Source organism: Octopus sinensis, linkage group LG2 (assembly GCF_006345805.1).
Source record: "Octopus sinensis linkage group LG2, ASM634580v1, whole genome shotgun sequence".
NCBI lineage: Eukaryota > Metazoa > Mollusca > Cephalopoda > Octopoda > Octopodidae > Octopus > Octopus sinensis.
In genome coordinates, this window is record NC_042998.1 from 46,133,643 (window position 1) to 46,154,435 (window position 20,793).

The following is a 20,793-nucleotide window of genomic DNA, read 5'->3' on the forward strand; positions in this document are numbered from 1 at the left end:
GCTGGTAAAGGTCAATCAGATACCGCTGACAAAAGTTCAGTCTTTTTGTTCTAGTCTTCAGCAATTAAGTCCCTTCCTGGTGTTTCCCTATCCTGATGTGTTTTGATTACAGTCTCAAGGATGTGTGTTTGTGTATGTATGTGTGTGTGTGTGTTTGCATGCATGCATGTGTGTGTTCTTATGTATGCGCATGCATGCATATGTTTGTGTGTAAGAAGGCCTCACCTAGAGACCAACACTAATCATTTTCTTTGTAATGAGCAGCTATTTTTCACTGATGTTAATTACATTACATTACATTATTAATAAAAGTATACCTTATTTATCAATTAGCATCGTATAACAAATGTGACATTTCATACTCGACCTGATATGTCAATCAATTAGTTCTAACTGTTAGCTCTCTCTCTCTCTCTCTCTCTCTCTCTCTCTCTCTCTCTCTCTCTCTCTCTCTCTTTCTCTCTCTCTCTCTATCTGTCTATCTATCTATCTGTCTGTCTGTCTATCTGTGTATGTGTTTGCACGTACCATTATTTGATTTTTATCAAACATTTTCTTCCTTCCTGTCTTTGTGTCCTTATACTTTTACCATTACCATTTTGCTTTCACATATCCTTTCTTTTTTCCCCTCATTAAATTCTTCTCCCCTTAACTCTTACTCATACAGATATGTGCACGTACGCACACACACACACACACACACACACACACCTTCTCTCTCTCTCTCTTTCTCTCTCTTCAAACACACATACATAAATAAATGACAAAAATAGACAAAAATGTCTAGTATTAGTATAAGATATATCTAGCATCAAATATGCTTCTAGAGTTAATGAAACATGAGGATGGGAAAAGAACTGATAAAGTGGAGCTTTCAAACTAAAATGTAATATTTGTTTCTTCTCAAGTCATACAGACTTCCTTTGTCGTAATTACTATCATAAATGCAATGAGCCAGTGATCAACCCATGGCTAACCTGTAACCATAGAAACAATTATCCACAAAATATGATATAAAATAAGCACAAGCATGGCCATGTGGTAAGAAGTCTGCTTCCCAGCCATATGATTTTGGGTTCAGTCCTACACTGGTTTGCAAGATTCTTTATATGAGTTCGTGTGTTGAAGCATATTCTGTTCTGTCTGGGGAGAGTCATTTTCTTTTTGTGCCTTATAAGACTATTGAAAAGGTTGCAAGACGCAATGAAAATTTTAGGAAAATAAAAATAAGAAATAAGTGGAAATTTTACCAGTGAGTATGTAACATTATAAGGCACAAAAAGAAAACGACTCTCCCCAGACACAACGGAATGTGTCTCTTGTTTTCTCTCTTTCTCTGTTTACATGTGTGAGCATATTTCTCTTTGTGTTTTGAGGAAATGGAATGTGTTTATGTCAGTCGTGATCAATTAATAAATTGTCGCATCTCTTTCTCTCTCTCACTTTCTGTCTCTGTGTGTATATATTTCTGTGTGTGTGCATGTTTGTCTGCAGTGCCAAAAGATACTGTCACCAGAATAAGTTCAGTGTGTCAAATCACTAGCATTAAAACAGTCATGCCCAACTGATTCATTCTGTGACTGAGGAAAGTCTGTAAGTATAAAACAACATCATAGGCATAAGAGTGGCTGTGTGGTAAGTAGCTTGCTTACGAACCACATGGTTCCGGGTTCAGTCCCACTGCGCAGCACCTTGGGGCAAGTGTCTTCTACTATAGCCTCAGGCTGACCAAAACCTTGTGAGTGGATTTGGTAGACAGAAACTGAAAAATGCCTGTTGTATATATATATATATATATATATATATATATATATATATATATATATGTATGTATGTATTTATGTGTGTGTATATGCTTGTGTGTTTGTGTTTGTCCCCCCAACATTGCTTGACAACCGATGCTGGTGTGTTTATGTTCCCATTAACTTAGTGGTTTGGCAAAAGAGTACAATAGAATAAATACTAGGCTTACAAAGAATAAGTCCTGGGGTTGATTTGCTCGACTAAAGGCAGTGCTCCAGCATGGCCACAGTCAAATGACTGAAACAAGTAAAAAAGTATCATATTAAAGTTTTGTCCTATTTCGAGTTCATTTCAGAGTTTGTCAGTTTGTTTTTTTTTCCAGACATATTACAGAAAATATTTTTTTGTTGTATATATTTTTAATTGGTTCTTTGCAGATAAAATTATTTTAGTGGAAGTTTAGTACTTTAGCTAAAGCCAACTGCTCAGCCATTAAGCAGCAGAAATACCTAGCTTTTGTCTGGATGAAGTGAAGCAAATAGATCAACATAGTAAATAAAATAAGTGACATAAACAAAAAATTGGTAACACTAGAGTGCATTTTGAATAAAGATCTATTGGCTTTTTTTATGCAAAGTATCTTTTGTAACTAAACTATGGGTGTTGTTTTCAAATTTTATTTCAGAATTTGTGTACCATTTCAAGTTTTTCAGAAACACATTTTCAAATTTTAGCAATGTAGTATGTATGGTATGCATATATCAGATAAAGCAAAAGTTGTAGTTATAATAATTAGTAGGTATAATAATTAGTAGAGACATTTTAGTTGTTTTATTAGAAGTTCTAGCCCCTTTTCTCCTTTGTTTAGATTCTAATTCTATGACTATTTAATTATATTTACTCTTTACTCTTTTACTTGTTTCAGTCATTTGACTGTGGCCATGCTGGAGCACCGCCTTTAGTTGAGCAAACTGACTTATTCTTTGTAAGCCTAGTACTTATTCTATCGGTCTCTTTTGCCGAACCGCTACGTTATGGGGATGTAAACACACCAGCATCGGTTGTCAAGCGATGTTGGGGGGTACAAACACACATACACATATATATACATACATACGACGGGCTTCTTTCAGTTTCCATCTACCAAATCCACTCACAAGGCTTTAGTCGGCCCGAGGCTATAGTAGAAGACACTTGCCCAAGGTGTCATGCAGTGGTAATAAACCCAGAACCATGTGGTTCGTAAGCAAGCTACTTACCACACAACCACTCCTATGCCTATACACATTTATAAACATTTTTTTAAAATTGGTATTTTTTATTATATATATATAGTCATGCTGTGACTGCTTTGTTTGCCTTGTAGCACTGAAATCACTTTCATATTTCCACAAATCATTCAATTGTGTTTATTGTAGATGTGCTATTTATATTTCATACCTTCATACGTTTCTTCTAAATGTACTGAGTAGCCAATCAGGACAGAAACAAAAATCGTTTCCTTAACTCATCAAAATACATTTTAAACTAACTCTTGGACTATGTCTGAAAAGTCATTCATCGAATTTACATCAACATCCCATTGCATTTAACAAACCCTTAATATCATAATAGTAAACGATATCATATTCCCCACTACAGGACTACTGCAGCACATTTTTTTCTCTATATTAACACAAGATTGTTGTTGCCAGAGTGAGTGAGTTATAATGGTTTAACCTGAATCCTAATAATACAGATATGCATGCATATGTGCATACCTTGCATGCCATGAAAATGCAGAACTGCATATAATTTAGATGTTTTCACTTTTCAATGAGCAATATGATTGTGATTTCTGCTGACAATATCAACTAATTACTTAATTACACACAACTCTATAATTTTGGGAAAATTTATCACATCTATGGAAGTTGTTGCTGTTATTATTTTTGTTACTGATTTTTGTTATTATATATACATTCTAATAAAGTTGTGCATTTTAAATGTCAAAGTTTCAATCTATTAGGAACAGCATTCTAATTAGCTCTTAAATTTACTAATTCCTCAGCTCTGCTAATTATTCAATTGTACCTGATATACCAATTATTCTGTTGGGAAAATTTGCAGCTTACATATGAATTAGTTTTAGATTACAATCAAGCATTTTTAGCTGTACATATAAAATGATTTTGTTTCCTTTTTTTTCCCTCTAAACTGAGTTTTGTGGCTGTTATAATGTTACATACAGAGGAAAGAAACTAGAATTAGGAGAAGGAGTAGAGATAAATTTGAGAATTATACAGGTAAACTTGTTACCCCCTTGTAGATTGCTAAAACAAATTTTAATGATATATCAAAGTGTTAATTAATATATTTGATCAGAGATAGAAAGGAATATCTCAAGTTGTTACCTGTTATCATTTTGGTAAATATACTTACGAGAATTTTCAAGGCTTATTTTGAGTTTGAGTTCACAGTTCAAAATGGTTAAGTATTCTAGAAATTTATGAATGATGTAACATAAAAAGTAAGATTCTCTATACTCAAGTTTTCAATGCAATTTTGATTTTTTAATTTTACTTCTTATCACTGCTAATTCCTTGGATAAATACATGAATGTCTAATCTTTCTTCTTGTTGCATCCTAAAAATCTCAGGTTTGATCATTAAGTTAGATATAATCCCTATAAGAATACAAATGCTTCTGTACTGTGGAGCTAATTTCTCAGTAAACCAAGTATGCAACTTCTAGATGGAAGGGCTTCACTTCATATTAAGCATTTCCCATTTTTTCTCTCCTAGAACTGCAATTCTAGGAATTTCTCTAACTACCCGCTTTCCCTATATTAGAACCTCCATGGGTTGTATTGTCAATGTCAATTATTCATAGAGCCCTGTCCAGTAAGGTAAAAAAAGGCTACAATGACAATCACTTTTCACATTAACTAATAGTAATAAAAAAAAAAGATAAATCAATGCTTGTAAAAATGTCATGGATATTGTTTCTTAATTGTTATTTATGGTACAGCTGGTACAGCTGGTGGAAAGCTCTATCAGATATTTTACATGAACTAATTTATTCCTTCACTAGTTCAAATTTCACTCTAAATTGATTTAGTTTTGACCACTCCTATGCTATTAAAAAAGGTTCTGAGGTCAATTTAATAATATGATTTATTTCTTTACAAAATTTAACGTTAATAATAAGAGAAAAATATATTGTAATGGCAAAGCATAAGTGTTACTTGCAAACAAGTATGATTTGGTAGCAAGTATTACACTTTTGATGTTTTAGGTGTTTATGTAGTCACAAGCTGATATAAATATCCAACTTTCTAGGTGCAATCCCATGGTCATTCATGACCGAAGGGGGTCTTTACCCTTACCTTGATCCAATAGAATGTTGAGGATTTGACAATCAGAAGGTGGGAGAGCCTGCACTCACAGTTGGCTGTCGTTCAATTTCAACTGAGTAAATTGGAGCAACTTGAAATGAAGGACTTTGCTCAAAGACACATTATGTGGTCCAGGAATTAAACCCCAAACATTTTAATCATATCGTCGACATCTGAACCATTAGGCCATATGGCTCCTCTATAGTATTATGGTAATTGTAATAATGATTTCAAATTTTGGCACAAGGCCAACAAGTTTGGGGAGGGGATTAGTTGATTACATTGACCCTCATATTCAACTGGTACTTACTTTATCAACCCTGAAAGGATGAAAGGCAAAGCGATCTTGGCAGAATTTGAACTCAGAATGTAAATGCGGATGAAATGCCGCTCACCATTTTGCCTGACACGGTAACGATTTGGCCAGTTTGCCACCTATAGTAAAAGTAATAACTTTTTCTACTTCATGCACAAAAACAGAAATGTGGTGTGCATTGGTATGGTCGTGTGATGCATATGAATGTGGACTGCTGTGTGAAGAAGTTCCGATCTCTACCAGTGAAAGGAAGCTGTGGAAGAGGGAGACCCGGGAAGACATGGGACAACAATGTGGTGAAGCATGATCTTCAAATGTTGGGCCTCATGGAGGCAATGACCAGTGACCGAGATCACTAGTGGGGACTAGTTGGTTGCATTAATCCAATGATTCTGCCAGCTCGTCAGCTTAGTAATAATAATAATAGTAATGATTTCTGTGTCCATCCACAAATACTTAGAGAAATCCTGTAGTTAATTAATTTGAACTGAGTTTATTGCAACTAATACTAATTTTAATGTCCCAGTTGAAAGAAAAGTGAATTTGATACTAGTAGAATTTGAAATGAGAACAAGGAAGGATAATACTAAAAGCTCTTAAATATTTGCAATTAGTATAGTGTTTAATTCTTTCTACCACTCCACTGCTCATTTAATAACAACAACAACAACAACACCATAATCATCATTGAATATTCACTTTTCCGTGCTGGCATGGGTCAAATGGAATTTGTTGAGGCAGGTTTTCTACAGTCAGATGACTTTCCTGTTGTCAGCCCCACCTGTTTGCAAGGTGGATAATAGTTCCACATAAGCAGACATTGATTTTCATCAAAGACTAGAAATGAACAACCTCACTTGTGTGATGGTGATGCTTGTTTACAACAATGATGTCAAAACAAAGGTACACAGAAACACATATGCACACACACACACACACACACACACACACACACACACACACACACACACACACACACACACACACACACACACACACACACACATGATGGTTTTTTTTTTCAAATCCATCCTCAAGGCTTTGGTTAGCCCAGGGTTGTAGTAGAAGTTATTTCCCCAAGCTGCTATGCAATGGGACTGAACCCAAGAGTTCATGTTTAGGAAGTAAACTTCTCAACCACAGCTATGCCTCACCTACAATAATAATAATAATAATAATAATAATAATAATAATTTCTAACATACTCACAAAGCTGCACATTTTTGTTGGAAGGAAAATAGTTGATTAAATTGACCCCGGTACTAAGTTGACCTTGGTAGGATTTGGACTCAGAATGTTAAGAGCAAAGACTCATACTGTAAGAGAATACCAGCAACAGTTACTAGAGATTACTGAATGATGTTAAGTGAGAGAACACCATGAGAGATCTAAAGAGAAAACACAGAAAGAACACTGATAGACATTTAACATCAAAGTAAGCTATGTGAATGTTCTGAAAGATATCCATTAACTTTGTTTAAATAACAATGAATCAAACTGAAGAAATGATGAAAATGTTGAAAAATAACTGTATAAGATGTACAGTAATTTATTTGTAAATTGTTTGTCTGTAACTCATATAATTAATGTATTCTAAATGAAACATAAAATGGTATAAATGGACACAAGAAGAATACGAATGTGTTCTACAAGTATATATTCGATACAATCAATTCCCTAAAATGAAGCTCCTACAATAATCTCTTAATGAAATTTGGAAAGAAAATAATCCTGATTTAAACATAATGTTGGGTCCTAACAAAACAGCTGACTAAAGAAGATAAATTCTCAAAGCCAAAACATACAAGAACTCAAAGTAGGACATTTAAAAGAAAGAATACATAGCAGTAACAGATATGGATAAATGATCCAGAAATAAAGATCTGGAACTAGAGATAACAAAACGTTTTATGTGCCGCCGGCACAGGTGCCAGTTACATGACACTGACAATAGCCACAACTATGATTTCATTTGACTTGATGGGTCTTCTCAACCATAGCATATTGCCAAAGATCTCGGTCACAAGTCATTGCCTCCATGAGGCCCAACATTCGAAGATCATGCTTCACCATCTTGTCCCATGTCTTCCTGGGTCTCCCACTTCCATCCTTTCACTGGTAGAGATCGGAACTTCTTCACACAGCTGTCCACATTCATATGCATCACATGACCATACCAGTGCTCACCACATCTGATGCCTCTTATGTCCAACTTTTCTCTCAAGACATTTGCACACAAACACTGCACATCCAGCGAAGCATACTAACTTCATTTCTTTCAAGCCTACACATGTCCTCTGTAGTTACAGCCCATGTTTCACTGGTATGTAGCATGGCTGTTTGCACACAAGAATCATACAATCTGCCTTTCATTCTGTGGGAGAGGCCTTTTGTTATCAACAGAAGTTGGAGATCTCTGAACCCATTCTTGTTCTTGCTCTCAGAGCCCCCCCCCCTACTGACTTGGTCACCTAGGTAACAGAAGCTATTATATATGTATATGTATATATATATATATACATATATATATATGTATATACATGACAGGCTTCCCTCACTTTCCATCTACTGAATCTGCTCACAAGGTTTTTTTCCGCTTGAGGCTATAGTACAAGAAACTTGTCCAAGTTGCCACACAGTGGGACTGAACCTGGAATCATATGGTTGGGAAGTGAACTTCTTACCACACAGCTATGCCTGATGATTTCTTTTATTTCTTTTATTTCCCAAATTATATTTCAGGGCTTCCCGCTACACATGAATCTAGCTGTTAGTAATATTGGACAGACAATTCCATCAGAGGAAGGTCGTATGAAGATGCTGAAAGAACAAAACAGACAACTGACACAGGCAAGTATCTATACTATGAACATGTATTTAAATGGGTTTCAAAAGCAGACATTTGATTGAGCTCATTAATCTGGTTTAGACCTTCCTTTAATTTATAGTTGAGTATGTCTTGTTTTATATAAAACTGTGGCAAACCTAAATGTTTTGGTTTAATGGCTATGAAGAATACATAACTTATTTACATGATATTTATTAACTTTGTGGTTTGTATGTGTGTCTCTATTTCTGCAACTGTGTTGGAGAGAATAAGAGGGTGAGAGAGGTGGGAGGAGAGAATATATATGTATATATAAAATATAGTTGTCCCAATTTTTCTTTGATTTTACATATCTGCTATCAAAGGCATTTCAGCTTTATCATTTCCTTTTTATTTTCAAGTATTGTGGTTTGAGGGAGATATGGATGTTATTTCTAGTATTTTGAGTGATCACATAGAAGTTCTCTTGTTGGTTCATGCTAGAGATAATAGATGTGTTTGATGGGGAGAGAAATCAAAGAAAGAAAGAAGGAAAGAAAGAAAGAAATGTTTCTCTGTGTTTTAATAAAGAGCTTCAGAAAATGAAAAGAAGCTTCAAATTTATACCTGCCTAAAATATGATTAGAGAACAGATGTATACTCTGTTCAGATTTTTAATAATTCATAAAATGTGGACTGTGCCAGTGCCACGTAGAAGGCACCTCTCTCGGTGCCATGTAGAAGGTGCCAGTACAGCATAGAAAACACCCATACTGGTGCCACGTAAAAGTAACCATGCTGGTGACATGTAAAAGCACCCAGTATACTCTGTAAAGTGGTTGACATTAGAAGGGCATCCAACCATAGAAACCATGCCACAACAGAAAAATGGAACCCAGGCGCCTCCCCAGCTGGTCAGCTCCTGTCAAGCTATGCCAGCATGGAGAATGGACATTAAAAGATGATGCTGATGAAGAGACAGAGAATGTGAGTTTAGAATGGTGGGTTATTTCCATAATTGAAAAAAACAAACAAAAACATATTATTGTTATATTTGGGGATGGTCATTCTTTTGTCTATTAATCACATGCACTATGTACTTGATCTTTACTTCAGCTTTATTATTATTATTATATTATTATTATTATTTTAGTGTCTTTTGTATGAAATCTACCGCCACACATCCTTTGACCTCTTCAGCAACTCTTTATCCCATGTGTCTCCTCCTGTTCTGATTAGTCCATTGTCTGAGAATGGACTAAACAGAACAAGAGGAGACACATGGAATGAAGAGTCACTGAAGAGGTCACTGGATGTATGACAAAAGACCAAGGCAAAGGACACTAAAATAATAATAATAATAATAATAATAATAATAATAATAATAAGGCCAACAGACCAGATATAGTTGTCAGAGATCATGAAGGAAAAAAATGCTTTCTAATTGATGTATCAATACCGGCAGATGACAACGTGTCTCTAAAAGAAATGGAGAAACTTTCAAAATACAAAGACCTGGAAATGGAGGTAACCAGAATGTGGAATCTAAAAACAGAAACAATTCCTATCATAGTAGGTGCATTAGGCATGATAAAAAAATATTCAGACAAATACATAACAAAAACACCAGGACTTACAAACACATATAACATACAGAAAATTGCACTACTAGGCACTGCACACATCCTACGCAGAACACTTTCCATACAATAACCATCAGAACATCACAACAAATCACAGCACATACCCAAGGCACACAGAGCTGCGCTCGGTAGTGAAGTGAAAGCACGCTATAAAAAATAAAACTACTGAATAATAATAATAATAATAAAGCTGAAGTAAAGATCAAGTACATAGTGCATGTTATTAATTGACAAAAGAATGACCATCCCCAAATATAACAATATCTGTTTCAACACATGATTTCACATCAGGAATTTTGCAAAATAAATACATAAACATAATAACATATTAATGTAGTCTTCCTTTTTCACATTGTCTATAAAAGAAAAAGTAAAAAATGACACTCCTTCTTCATAGTTGAATGATTTATTACAGTAAGTTTGCTCACTTATTGCAACATTACCCTACTCCCTGCAATAGGAAAGCTTACAAATTCAACAATGAAATCATCCAATTAGAAGACTATCTCTGATGTTTATTGTTATTATTCAATGCTGTCTCTTCCTGCTTTGGAAGAAGGAGAAAACACACACACACGCATGCATGCATGCGCGCACACACCTACACAAAGACAGGTTATTTTAATCAAACAGTTATTAATTTTGCACTGTGGTTTATTATCCCATCCAGGCTATGATTTTCTCTTTTTAAATATTCACATGGACTAGTGCGTCCTATGTTAAATTTTAGTGGAAATTACTAAAGAGGGCATGAGTTTCTATAATAAAATTTTATTGGATCTTGGTGTGTCATGCTTATGCTTGCTGAAAACACAGTGTTCTATTTATATTCTAATCTTGACAGATTTTTAAAACATGTGTTTAAAGTATAAGTATTGCACCTAGTTTGAATATTGTGTTTCAAAGAAAAATGTTGATCCCTCTAAACACTCAGTACCCTTCTCATAGCAGCCCATTCACATTTGCTGATCCTTTGTCAGTTCACTCTGTCCCTTATGGGAGTATTTTTCTTTATTTAAATGGTTCTTAAAATGTGTATGTGTACAGTCAGTCATCACTTACTGTTCCCTTTTTTCCTCCCAAATCATATGTATTGTCATCCACCCCTCTGCTGTTCATCTAACATTCACTACATGCACCCTTCAGCTCTACCCAATTTTTACAGTCATCACCTACTCTTCCTTACCATTCCACCAATATATAGTCATCATTAACCACTACTGAACCTTGTTTTTTATTCATTATATCGTCCCCTCACCTGTTTCCTGTCTCTACTCTTTTCTCACTCTTGTACCCACATGCTGTTCTTTTGTTTCCAATCACTTCTACTCACCTTCTTGTACCTTGAGAGTCCACTCTGACACCTTGTTTTCATCATCATCATTTAACACCTGTTTTCCATGCTGGCATGGGTTGGATGGTTTGACAGGAGCTGGCCAGGCTAGGGGCTGCACTAGGTTCCATAGTCTATTTTGGTTTGGTTTCTACAGCTAAATGCCCTTCTTTATGCCAACCACTTTACTGAATGTACTGGGTGCTTTTTACGTGGAATTGGCATTATTTTATCTCTCTTCCCAACTCCATCCCCATTACTTCTATCTATTCTTCTATAATGTGAGTAGCTATGTAACTCCTCTATAGCACAAGACCTCTTCTCTTTTTATCTTCTTTCATACTTTAATCATCTCATGGTTTAACATAATACCAACTCCCTTTCTACTGTAGCCTAACTCAGTCAAAGAAGATTTTCGTCTTGCAAGCCACATGGCGACCTTACTAGTACGGTGGGGGGGGGGGGGGCATACAAAATAGCATCCAATATACTCTGTAAAGTGGTTGGCATTAGGAGGGATATCCATGTATGTACTTTTGTGTGTGTGTGTGTGTGTATTAATTAATTAATTCATTCATTTATTTTACAGGAGATTTCAACAAAATGTGATAAAATAACACTGCTTGAGCAAGAAAAATCTGCCTTGATTAGAGAACTCTTTGAATCCCGATCTCAGAACAAACCCAATTTGGATGATACCACTTTCATGTGAAAACACAGACAATTCTACTGAGTTTTTGCTCACCTGTAATCTCTTCAAAACCTTTAACCAGAATTTGGAAGTTAAAGGTCCTCTTGGTGTATTCTATCTTCACAATCTCCACATTGTGTTTTTATTTATCTTTATCTTCATTGGCATAAACGATAGACTGACAGAGTGAAATGCCTTATGGCATATTTCTAAACGATAGACTGACAGAGTGAAATGCCTTATGGCATATTTCTTTATAGTCTAAATTGAAGTTATTTTTATTGAAAAATGTTAGCATGCCAGGCAAAATGCTTAACAGCATTTTCGTCTGTCATCTGTCGTCAATAAATTAAGTACCAGTCAAGCACTGGGGTCGATGTAATTGACTTAACCCCTTCCCTGAAATTGCTGGCCTTGTGCCAAAATTTGAAACCATTTTTGAAAAAAGTGATTGGTGGTAGACTCTGTTCAGTATCATATTAAATTTTTTGATGTATGTATTGTGTTCCGAGTTCAAGGCCACTGAGAACAACTGTATTGTTTCATCTTTCCAGAGGGTGGTATATTCAGCAATATAAATACTGGTGAAGTACTGTGATTGATTCAGTTGACTGCTCCTTTCTTCCAAATATCTGTGTCCTTGTGCCTCAATAAGAAACCATTATTATTTGGCTGAATCATTAAAATCAATGGTCAAAGTGTATTGTGGTGTGTTTGTTCTGACTCTTTACATTTTAATGGAAGTTCAAATCCCATTAAAGGCTACATTGCCTTTTATTTGGGGTGGGGGTGATAAATAAAGCCCTAATGTTGATTTAATAAACTAAATTCTCACTCACAAAAATTTGTGGCCTTGTGCATAGATTAAAAATTATTATTAATTATTATCTTTGCATGATCATTAAGGCATCAGAAAAATGCCTTGCAACATTTCTTTCAGCTCTTAAAATTAAGGTTCAAACCCTTCCAAAGTCATCTTTACCTTTTCTTATTTTGGGGGTGGTTGGATAGGTGATAAAAATAAAGTACCACTTAAGAACTGGATTAATATAATCGACTAGCCTCTCTCCTTCCCTTTCAAAAAAATATTAAATTCTGGACGACCTCTGAGATATGCTGTGACTGTGAAGACCCAACAAATGAAGTGAGTTCATGGCTTGCAGGATGGCCTGCTGTGCTAACCTTGGATCGTAGAGTGACCCGCTGTTCTTGAGGAGACCTATTGAGTCAAGTACGTCAACACCAACATCAAAATAAAAATCAAATGGAAATTGTAGTTAAGATACCCGTGCCGGGGACACGTTAAAAACACCGTCCGGATGTGGCTGATGCCAGCACCGCCTGACTGGCGTCCATGTCGGTGACAGGTAAAAGCACCAACCGATCATGGCCGTTTGCCAGCCTCCTCTGGCCCTTGTGCCGGTGGTACGTAAAAAGCACCCACTACACTCACGGAGTGGTTGGCATTAGGAAGGGCATCCAGCTGTAGAAACACTGCCTGATCAGACTGGAGCCTGGTGCAGCCTCCTGGCTTCCAAAACCCTGGTCAAACCATCCAACCCATGCAAGCATGGAAAACGGACGTTAAACGATGATGATGATGATGATGATGATGATGATGATGATGATGATGATGATATACTTATGCTAGAAAAATTATTATGAAAGTACTGATCTAGCAGAATCATCAAATCATGAGGCAAACCATCTTGTGATATTTAGTCATGGCCTTATATGTTCGGAGTTCAAATCCTGACAAAGTTAAATTTGCCTTTCATCATTGGAAAGTCGATAAAATAAATTACTAATCATAGGCGCAGGAGTGGCTGTGTGGTAAGTAGCTTGCTAACCAACCACACGGTTGCGGGTTCAGTCCCACTGCGTGGCATCTTGGGCAAGTGTCTTCTGCTATAGCCCCGGGCTGACCAATGCCTTGTGAGTGGATTTGGTAGACGGAAACTGAAAGAAGCCTGTCGTATATATGTATATATATGTATATGTTTGTGTGTCTGTGTTTGTCCCCCTAGCATTGCTTGACAACCGATGCTGATGTGTTTACGTCCCCGTCACTTAGCGGTTCGGCAAAAAGAGACCGATAGAATAAGTACTAAAAGGTGGTGCTCCAGCATGGCCGCAGTCAAATGACTGAAACAAGTAAAAGAGTAAAGAGTAATCAAGCCCTTGGGGCCAGTGTAATCAACTTTTCACCTTACACAAGGCCAAGTTTTCATAGCACTGCTATATTCCTCCACGGTTTGATAAAATCTTTCATCATCAACATCATCATCATCATCATCATCATCACCATCATCATCATTATCATCATCATTATCATAATAATAATAGTAAATAATAAAAACGGTGTAAAAAGAAGAAAGATGAAGAAAAAACATAGATTCTCACCAAGGGAACTGCTTTCAGCAAAAGAAATACTGCAACAAAAAGTTTGATCAAAAGCTCAAAGAATACGAAGATTTGAGAAGAGAAACAATAGGGAAGGAGAAAATAACTGTTGAAACCCCCACCAGTCATGGAAGAAATTGAAAACTTTTGGAAAAATATTTGGGGTGATGAAAAGACTTACAATGAAAATGCAGACTGGATTAGATGCACAAAAGGATCCTACCAAAACTTAACAGAACAAGCATGGGAAGACATAACAATAGCAGACCTAAGGATGACACTCATGGAGGCTCAGCTGTGGAAATCCCATGGTAATGATAGGGTGCCAAATTTCTGGCTCACCTCACTCCCATGCACACATAAAATGTTATCTCAGTTATTCAATGAAATTATGAGAGATTCTACGGAAACGCGTGATTGGTTAGCAAGAGGTATTACTTAACTACTTCCAATGAAATCAAATTTCCCCAAAACTATCGGTCCATAACATGTCTATCTACTATGTATAAAATTTTAACATCCATCCTTGTGGGGAAAACATACAAATTTATGGAACAGAATGATATTTTCCCCACTGAACAAAAAGGGTGCTGATGAGACTCATATGGATGCAAAGAGCAACTTTTAATCAGTCGCATGATCCTTGGGAACTGCTATAACAAACGCAGAAATCTCAGTTCTGTTTGAATTGATTATAAAAAGGCCTTTGACAGCATACCGCATTCATGGATCTTGAAATTGCTGGATATCTTCAAAATTTCTCTTATGATTTCAAACTTCCTGAAGTACATGTCAAAGTGGAATACAAATCTCCAATTATACCACTCTTATGGAGTACTGACCACAAAAAATATTAATATCAATTGCAGCATTTTCGAAGGTGACTCACTTTCACCTTTAATTTTCTGCATAGCCTTAATACTCCTTACAAGTGAACTTAACAGTACAGAGTATGGATATAAAATTGGCAATAAGAAAATAAGTCATCTATTTTATATGGATGACTTAAAACTCTATGGCAAAGACGATAATGAGCTTGAAGGACTACTACATACTGTGAAATCATTCAGTGATGACATCGAGATGGAATTTGGTCTTAATAATAGAATTTATTGAGACAGGTTTTCCATGGCTGGAAGCCTTTCCTGTCGCCAACCCTCATCTGTCTCCAAGCAAGGTTGTATTTCTCCATGGTTAGACATATAATAAGTGCAATATAATATCATAAAGGATATGTATATGTATATATATATATATATATATATATATATATATATATGATGGGCTTCTTTTAGTTTCCAGGCTTTGGAGAACTTGGAGCTATAGTAGAAGATACTTGTAGAAGATGCCACGCAATGGGACTGAACCCAGAACTATATGGTTGGGAAGCAACCTCCTTACCACAGTCACACCCACATATATCAGATATTAATTATCATGTTTCATTGTTGTAATTATTTTTAAACTTGGAGTCCCTGGTTAACATTAGGGTTTCTGTGTGTCAAAATTCTCAGTTTTTTCCTGATGTTTTCCCTCCTTTCTTTGTAATTTAAAATTTTTTATAATTAGTTTCAGTTCTGCTGTCCTTCTCTAAAACTTCAAAACAGAAAAAGAAGAAAATATTAAAAAAACAAAAAAAATGTGTTTTGTGTTTACAGATTTACATTTGTTATTTCATTTTGATATATTTTTAAAACTATTTATTTATCTATGTCATTTTACAGCATATTTAATTCCTACTTTGTATGTTGGAACCCAAAATAACCTAAACGCTATTACATGACATAAATGAACTAAAGATGCCAATGATGAGGAAATATTGACTTCATTAATTAATTTATTTGTGGGAGGAGGTTGGGATGTCTGTGATTATATTTCAGTGCAACTTTTATAATGTTACATATCAGACATTACACTCTTTAATCATCATTTCGTTAATTACAATTTCAGCCTCACTTTCATTTTTAACAGAATTTCTCTCTGATATGCTCAATATGTGTGTGCATGTGTATATATGTGTTCATTTCTTTCCCATTTCATATGCACGTGTGTGTGTGTGTGTGTGTGTGCATCTGTACATATTTCAGAGTTGAGCTTGTCTAGCAAGTGACATGATCTGAGACTGTGTGCTGAAACTGAAGCAATTACATTGTGGAGGAAAAAAACATTCTAACCATTTGATAACACATAAAGTTGTTAAATTCATTTCAAATTTATATATATATTTCATGATGTATTAAAATTTTCATTGAACTACTGTGTATGTGTGTGTGATGGAGAGAGAGAGAGACAAAAAGAGAAAATTGGTCTTGTAATTTAAGCAAGGAATTGGTATTTATTCCATCAAAATGCTTACATTATCAACGAATATGTTTGATCAAAATATGCTTCTGGCTTGGTTTCTTGGATGTTATTAGAAAATATGGTAAAAAATAAAACTGTGTCAGTCTTATTCACTTTCATATCAGGTAATAATAAAATACTAATTAGATTAATTTTCATGTCAGAAGTAGAATTAGTTCTAATTAATTCAATTCGACATTCTGTATCTAATAGGGATGTTTCTTTCCTTCTTTTTCCTTTTCTTTTTGTCTTCTCAGACAGTTATAAAAATAAACGTTAAGCACAGAATTTTTTTCATATAATCTTACACGTCACTTCTATTGTTGTCACTTTTTGTTAGGAACAGATTATAGTCACTCAAACCAACCTTAATACTGATATTAATAATTAGTATGTATTCATTTCATCCATCTCTGCCTACTATTCAAGGGAGGGTTATGGTGGGGAAAGTCCTCAGGCACCTCATCCATAGGGTCCTATTAGAAGCAACCACCACTAGATTTTCCAGCTGGATTCCCAAGCATGACCGGCTGAGACTCTTTTACTCTTTTACTTGTTTCAGTCATTTGACTGTGGCCATGCTGGAGCACCGCCTTTAGTCGAGCAAATCGACCCCAGGACTTATTCTTTGTAAGTCTAGTACTTATTCTATCGGTCTCTTTTGCTGAACCACTAAATTACGGGGACGCAAACATACCAGCATCGGTTGACAAGCGATGTTGGGGGGACAAACACAGACACACAAACATATACACACACATACACACACATATATATGTATATATATTTATATATATACATATAAGACTGGCTCCTTTCAGTTTCCGTCTACCAAATCCACTCACAAGGCTTTGGTCGGCCCGAGGCTATAGTAGAAGACACTTGCCCAAGGTGCCATGCAGTGAGACTGAACCTGGAACCATGGGGTTGGTGAGCAAGCTACTTCTCACACAGCCACTCCTACCAACTATCTTGTTTTTGATCTACTCCTAGGTTTTCTGTTAGTTGGCTCAGTTTGAAGAATTCACCTTGCAATCCTTTCTTGTGACATTCTTATCACATGTCTACAGTACTGGAGCTCTGACTTCTCACTGTAGAGAAATAATGGCTCGACCTGGAGAGACTCATCTCTAAAACTACAGACCCTGTTGAGTAATGTTACCCCTGAGATTCTTCAGAGGAACCTCTTTTGGCTATTTGTATTTGCAATTATACTCTTTCATTCATTCGTGACCATAGATGAGGATAAGCACACAAGCAAAAAATTGAAGATTGTGAGTTTGGCTGAGGATTAAATGCCATTTATTATTAAAAGTTATTTTTTTGTATTTCGTCTGTCTTCACATTCTGGGTTCAAATTCTGCTGATGTCACCTTTGCTTTTCATCCTTTCATGTTTGATAAATTAATTCTTATGGTTTATAATTAGAATTAAAAGTGGAGTTATCTCCAGAAGGATTTGAATGCATAGTGCTTTTAGCTACAAAACTGAATATTGTAAAGTTTTCAGTCTTACATGATATCATTTCTTCTAACTTGTCATCTACTTAAGATTCCAACATTTCAAAAATTTTAACCACCTGTGTATTTTTTCAAAAGAATGGCAAATTATTGAGTTATATCTGTATTTTTGCTATATCAGGTATATACCAGGATATTCATAAGCTTGGATTGAACCTGGAGACCTTTATTTTATGTACTGAGTCTGCTATTCTAACAACTGGCCTATAGTCCTCAAAGATGGTTTGAAAGAATAACAATTGAAATTGTGGGCCAGCAACACGTCCAAGATAAAGAAAATAATCTGTAAGACAAACTTTAAGTTATACATTTCTTAACATAGCAACCAGAAAATTCAGCGATTCCTTTAACATCATCAGGGTGAAAATTACTTTATTCTCATTGCTAACTACCTGCAAAAGAGATACTTTAGCAAAGTATAGCTCACTGCTATGGTTACCCTGATTTCTTTATCATTGGAAAACATTTTGCTTCATGATAGTGCTAGACATAAATACTTCTGCAGAGTAGTGAAGAATTGGTAAATACTGACAGCTTGCAAAAAAGTAGATAAAAAGCTCCAGTGTATTGCTGGTATTTTTATCAGCTCTTGTTGGATGATAAAGAGAATGAAACCCAGCATGGTGATATCCTCTATATTCTGACTACTCTAAATATTAGAAAACCATTCAGTTTCTTACTCCACCAATTCTGACAATTTATTGGTTGTGTTATCTTACTGTAATATTAGTACCTGACTAAAGGTAGTGAGCTGGTAGGATCATTATCATGCCAGGTAAAATGCTTAGTGGTATTTTGTCCATCTGTACATTCTGAGTTCAAATTCTGCCAGAGTTGACTTTGCTTTTTGTCTTTTTTTTGGGGGGGGGGGGGTCAATAAAATAAGTACCAATTGAACTCTGGGGTCCATATAATCATCTTACTCCCTCCCTCAAAATTTCTGGCCTTGTGCTAAAATTTGAAATCAACCTTGCATGTACAAGATTAATTCAATCTGCTAGAAATAACCATGAAATATCTCTCAAATTACAAACAACAATCTTGGAAAATGAAGAACACATTGGAAGATATAGTCCAAATTACACAATACCCAAGGAAAGAATGAAAGGGTCATAGTAAGAACACTTTTAATCATAGGTCTACTCCAATAGGTCTGACCTAGGGTTAAACAGCATTATGTAAACTGACATTTGACAAAGTAGCCTCTGTGTGATTTCTCAGCACGTTAGAAATAACAACCAAATCCTTCAAACCTCACCTTAAATAAAGAGGTCAATGTAATCTCCAGTATTCAAAACAGTAGGATGGTCACAGCTGAAATGTCTGTAATAAATAGGTTTGTGCAGTCAAGGCTAATCTAAACAATAATAACATGCATAAACTGAACAAAAACCTACTGTTACCTTGCTTAATATAACATTCAAATTTCAACATTCTTTTAACACACTTCAAAGAAAAACATAAAGTTGAAGATTCCAGGTTTGAATCCTGGCAAGCACGAATAAATATTTTTAGGTGCAGGGGTGGCTGTGTAGTAAATAGCTTGCTTACCAACCACATGATTCCGGGTTCAGTCCCACCGCGTGGCACCTTGGGTACTACTATAGCCTCAAGCTGACCAAAGCCTTGTGAGTGGATTTGGTAGACGGAAACTGAAAGAAGCCGATGTTGGTGTGTTTACGTCCCCGTAACTTAGCAGTTCGGCAAAAGAGACCGATAGAATAAGTACTAGGCTTACAAAGAGTAAGTCCTGGGGTTGATTTCTTCAACTAAAGGCATTCAAATGACTGAATCAAATAAAAGAATAAAAGAAAAATGGTGTAATAAGACTAAAACATATCATTTTCATCAGTTCAGATCCAATCCAGTCCACATTGTTTATTTTGTCCAAACTTTCCAAAAAGCTGACTTCATTGGAATTAGCTCCCTTCTTTTTAGATTCTTTTTAACCCCTAGAAGTTTTTGTTTATTAACTCCTTGAATATTCTCAGTTTTTCAAGTCAGTATATTGCATATGTTAGACCCTTCCATCATATTTTAATATCACTTTTCCATGCTTGCATGGGTCAGATGGAATTTGCTGGGGCAGATTTTTTTTATGGCTGGGTACCCTTCCTGTCACCAACTCTCACTTGTTTCCAACCAAGGTAATATTTTCTCTAAGCTAGACATTTTTCATGAAAAACTGGAAAGGAACAACCTCGTTAGTGTGATGATGATGCTTATTACAACCACCATGTATTGTCTAGGTAAGGGTACACACACACACACTCATACATACATATAGATATCTTTCTCTTTATATATATATGTGTGTGTGTGTGTGTGTGTGTGGACTGGCTTGGCACAAAACAAGCCACAACGCTAATGGATTTATAATGTGGCAGATTTAGAATTTTTTCCCAGTAACTCATACTAAAGAAAGTTGAAACCTTGGTATATGAGCATCTGAATGGCATAATTCTTATAGGTATACTTTTTAATGTCTTAATTCTTTATCTGTTTCCTCGCTTACTGTTATTTTCTGTTATTTTGGTGCCTTCTGGTGGTTGAATTAGGACTTTAGCTCTTATTTCTAAACAGGTTGATGCTTTTCCTGCATCCTTATGCTCCGTGCTA

The 20,793-nt window shown here is 35.6% G+C and overlaps 1 protein-coding gene across 3 annotated transcripts in view; it reads left to right on the forward strand.

Moving 5' to 3' along the window:
• Window positions 1-12,994, forward strand: part of LOC115229435 (uncharacterized protein DDB_G0283357-like) — a 114,445-nt gene extending 101,451 nt beyond the window's left edge. For 2 of the 3 annotated variants that reach the window (XM_029799791.2, XM_029799798.2), the window contains 2 exons: window positions 8,178-8,285; window positions 11,807-12,994. In XM_029799791.2, the coding sequence (XP_029655651.1) occupies window positions 8,178-8,285; window positions 11,807-11,929 (231 nt within the window). In that variant the 3' untranslated portion in view covers window positions 11,930-12,994. The remainder of the gene's footprint in view (window positions 1-8,177; window positions 8,286-11,806) is intronic. The other variant, XR_005003710.1, reaches the window with a different exon arrangement.
• Window positions 12,995-20,793: the final 7,799 nt, after the last annotated feature.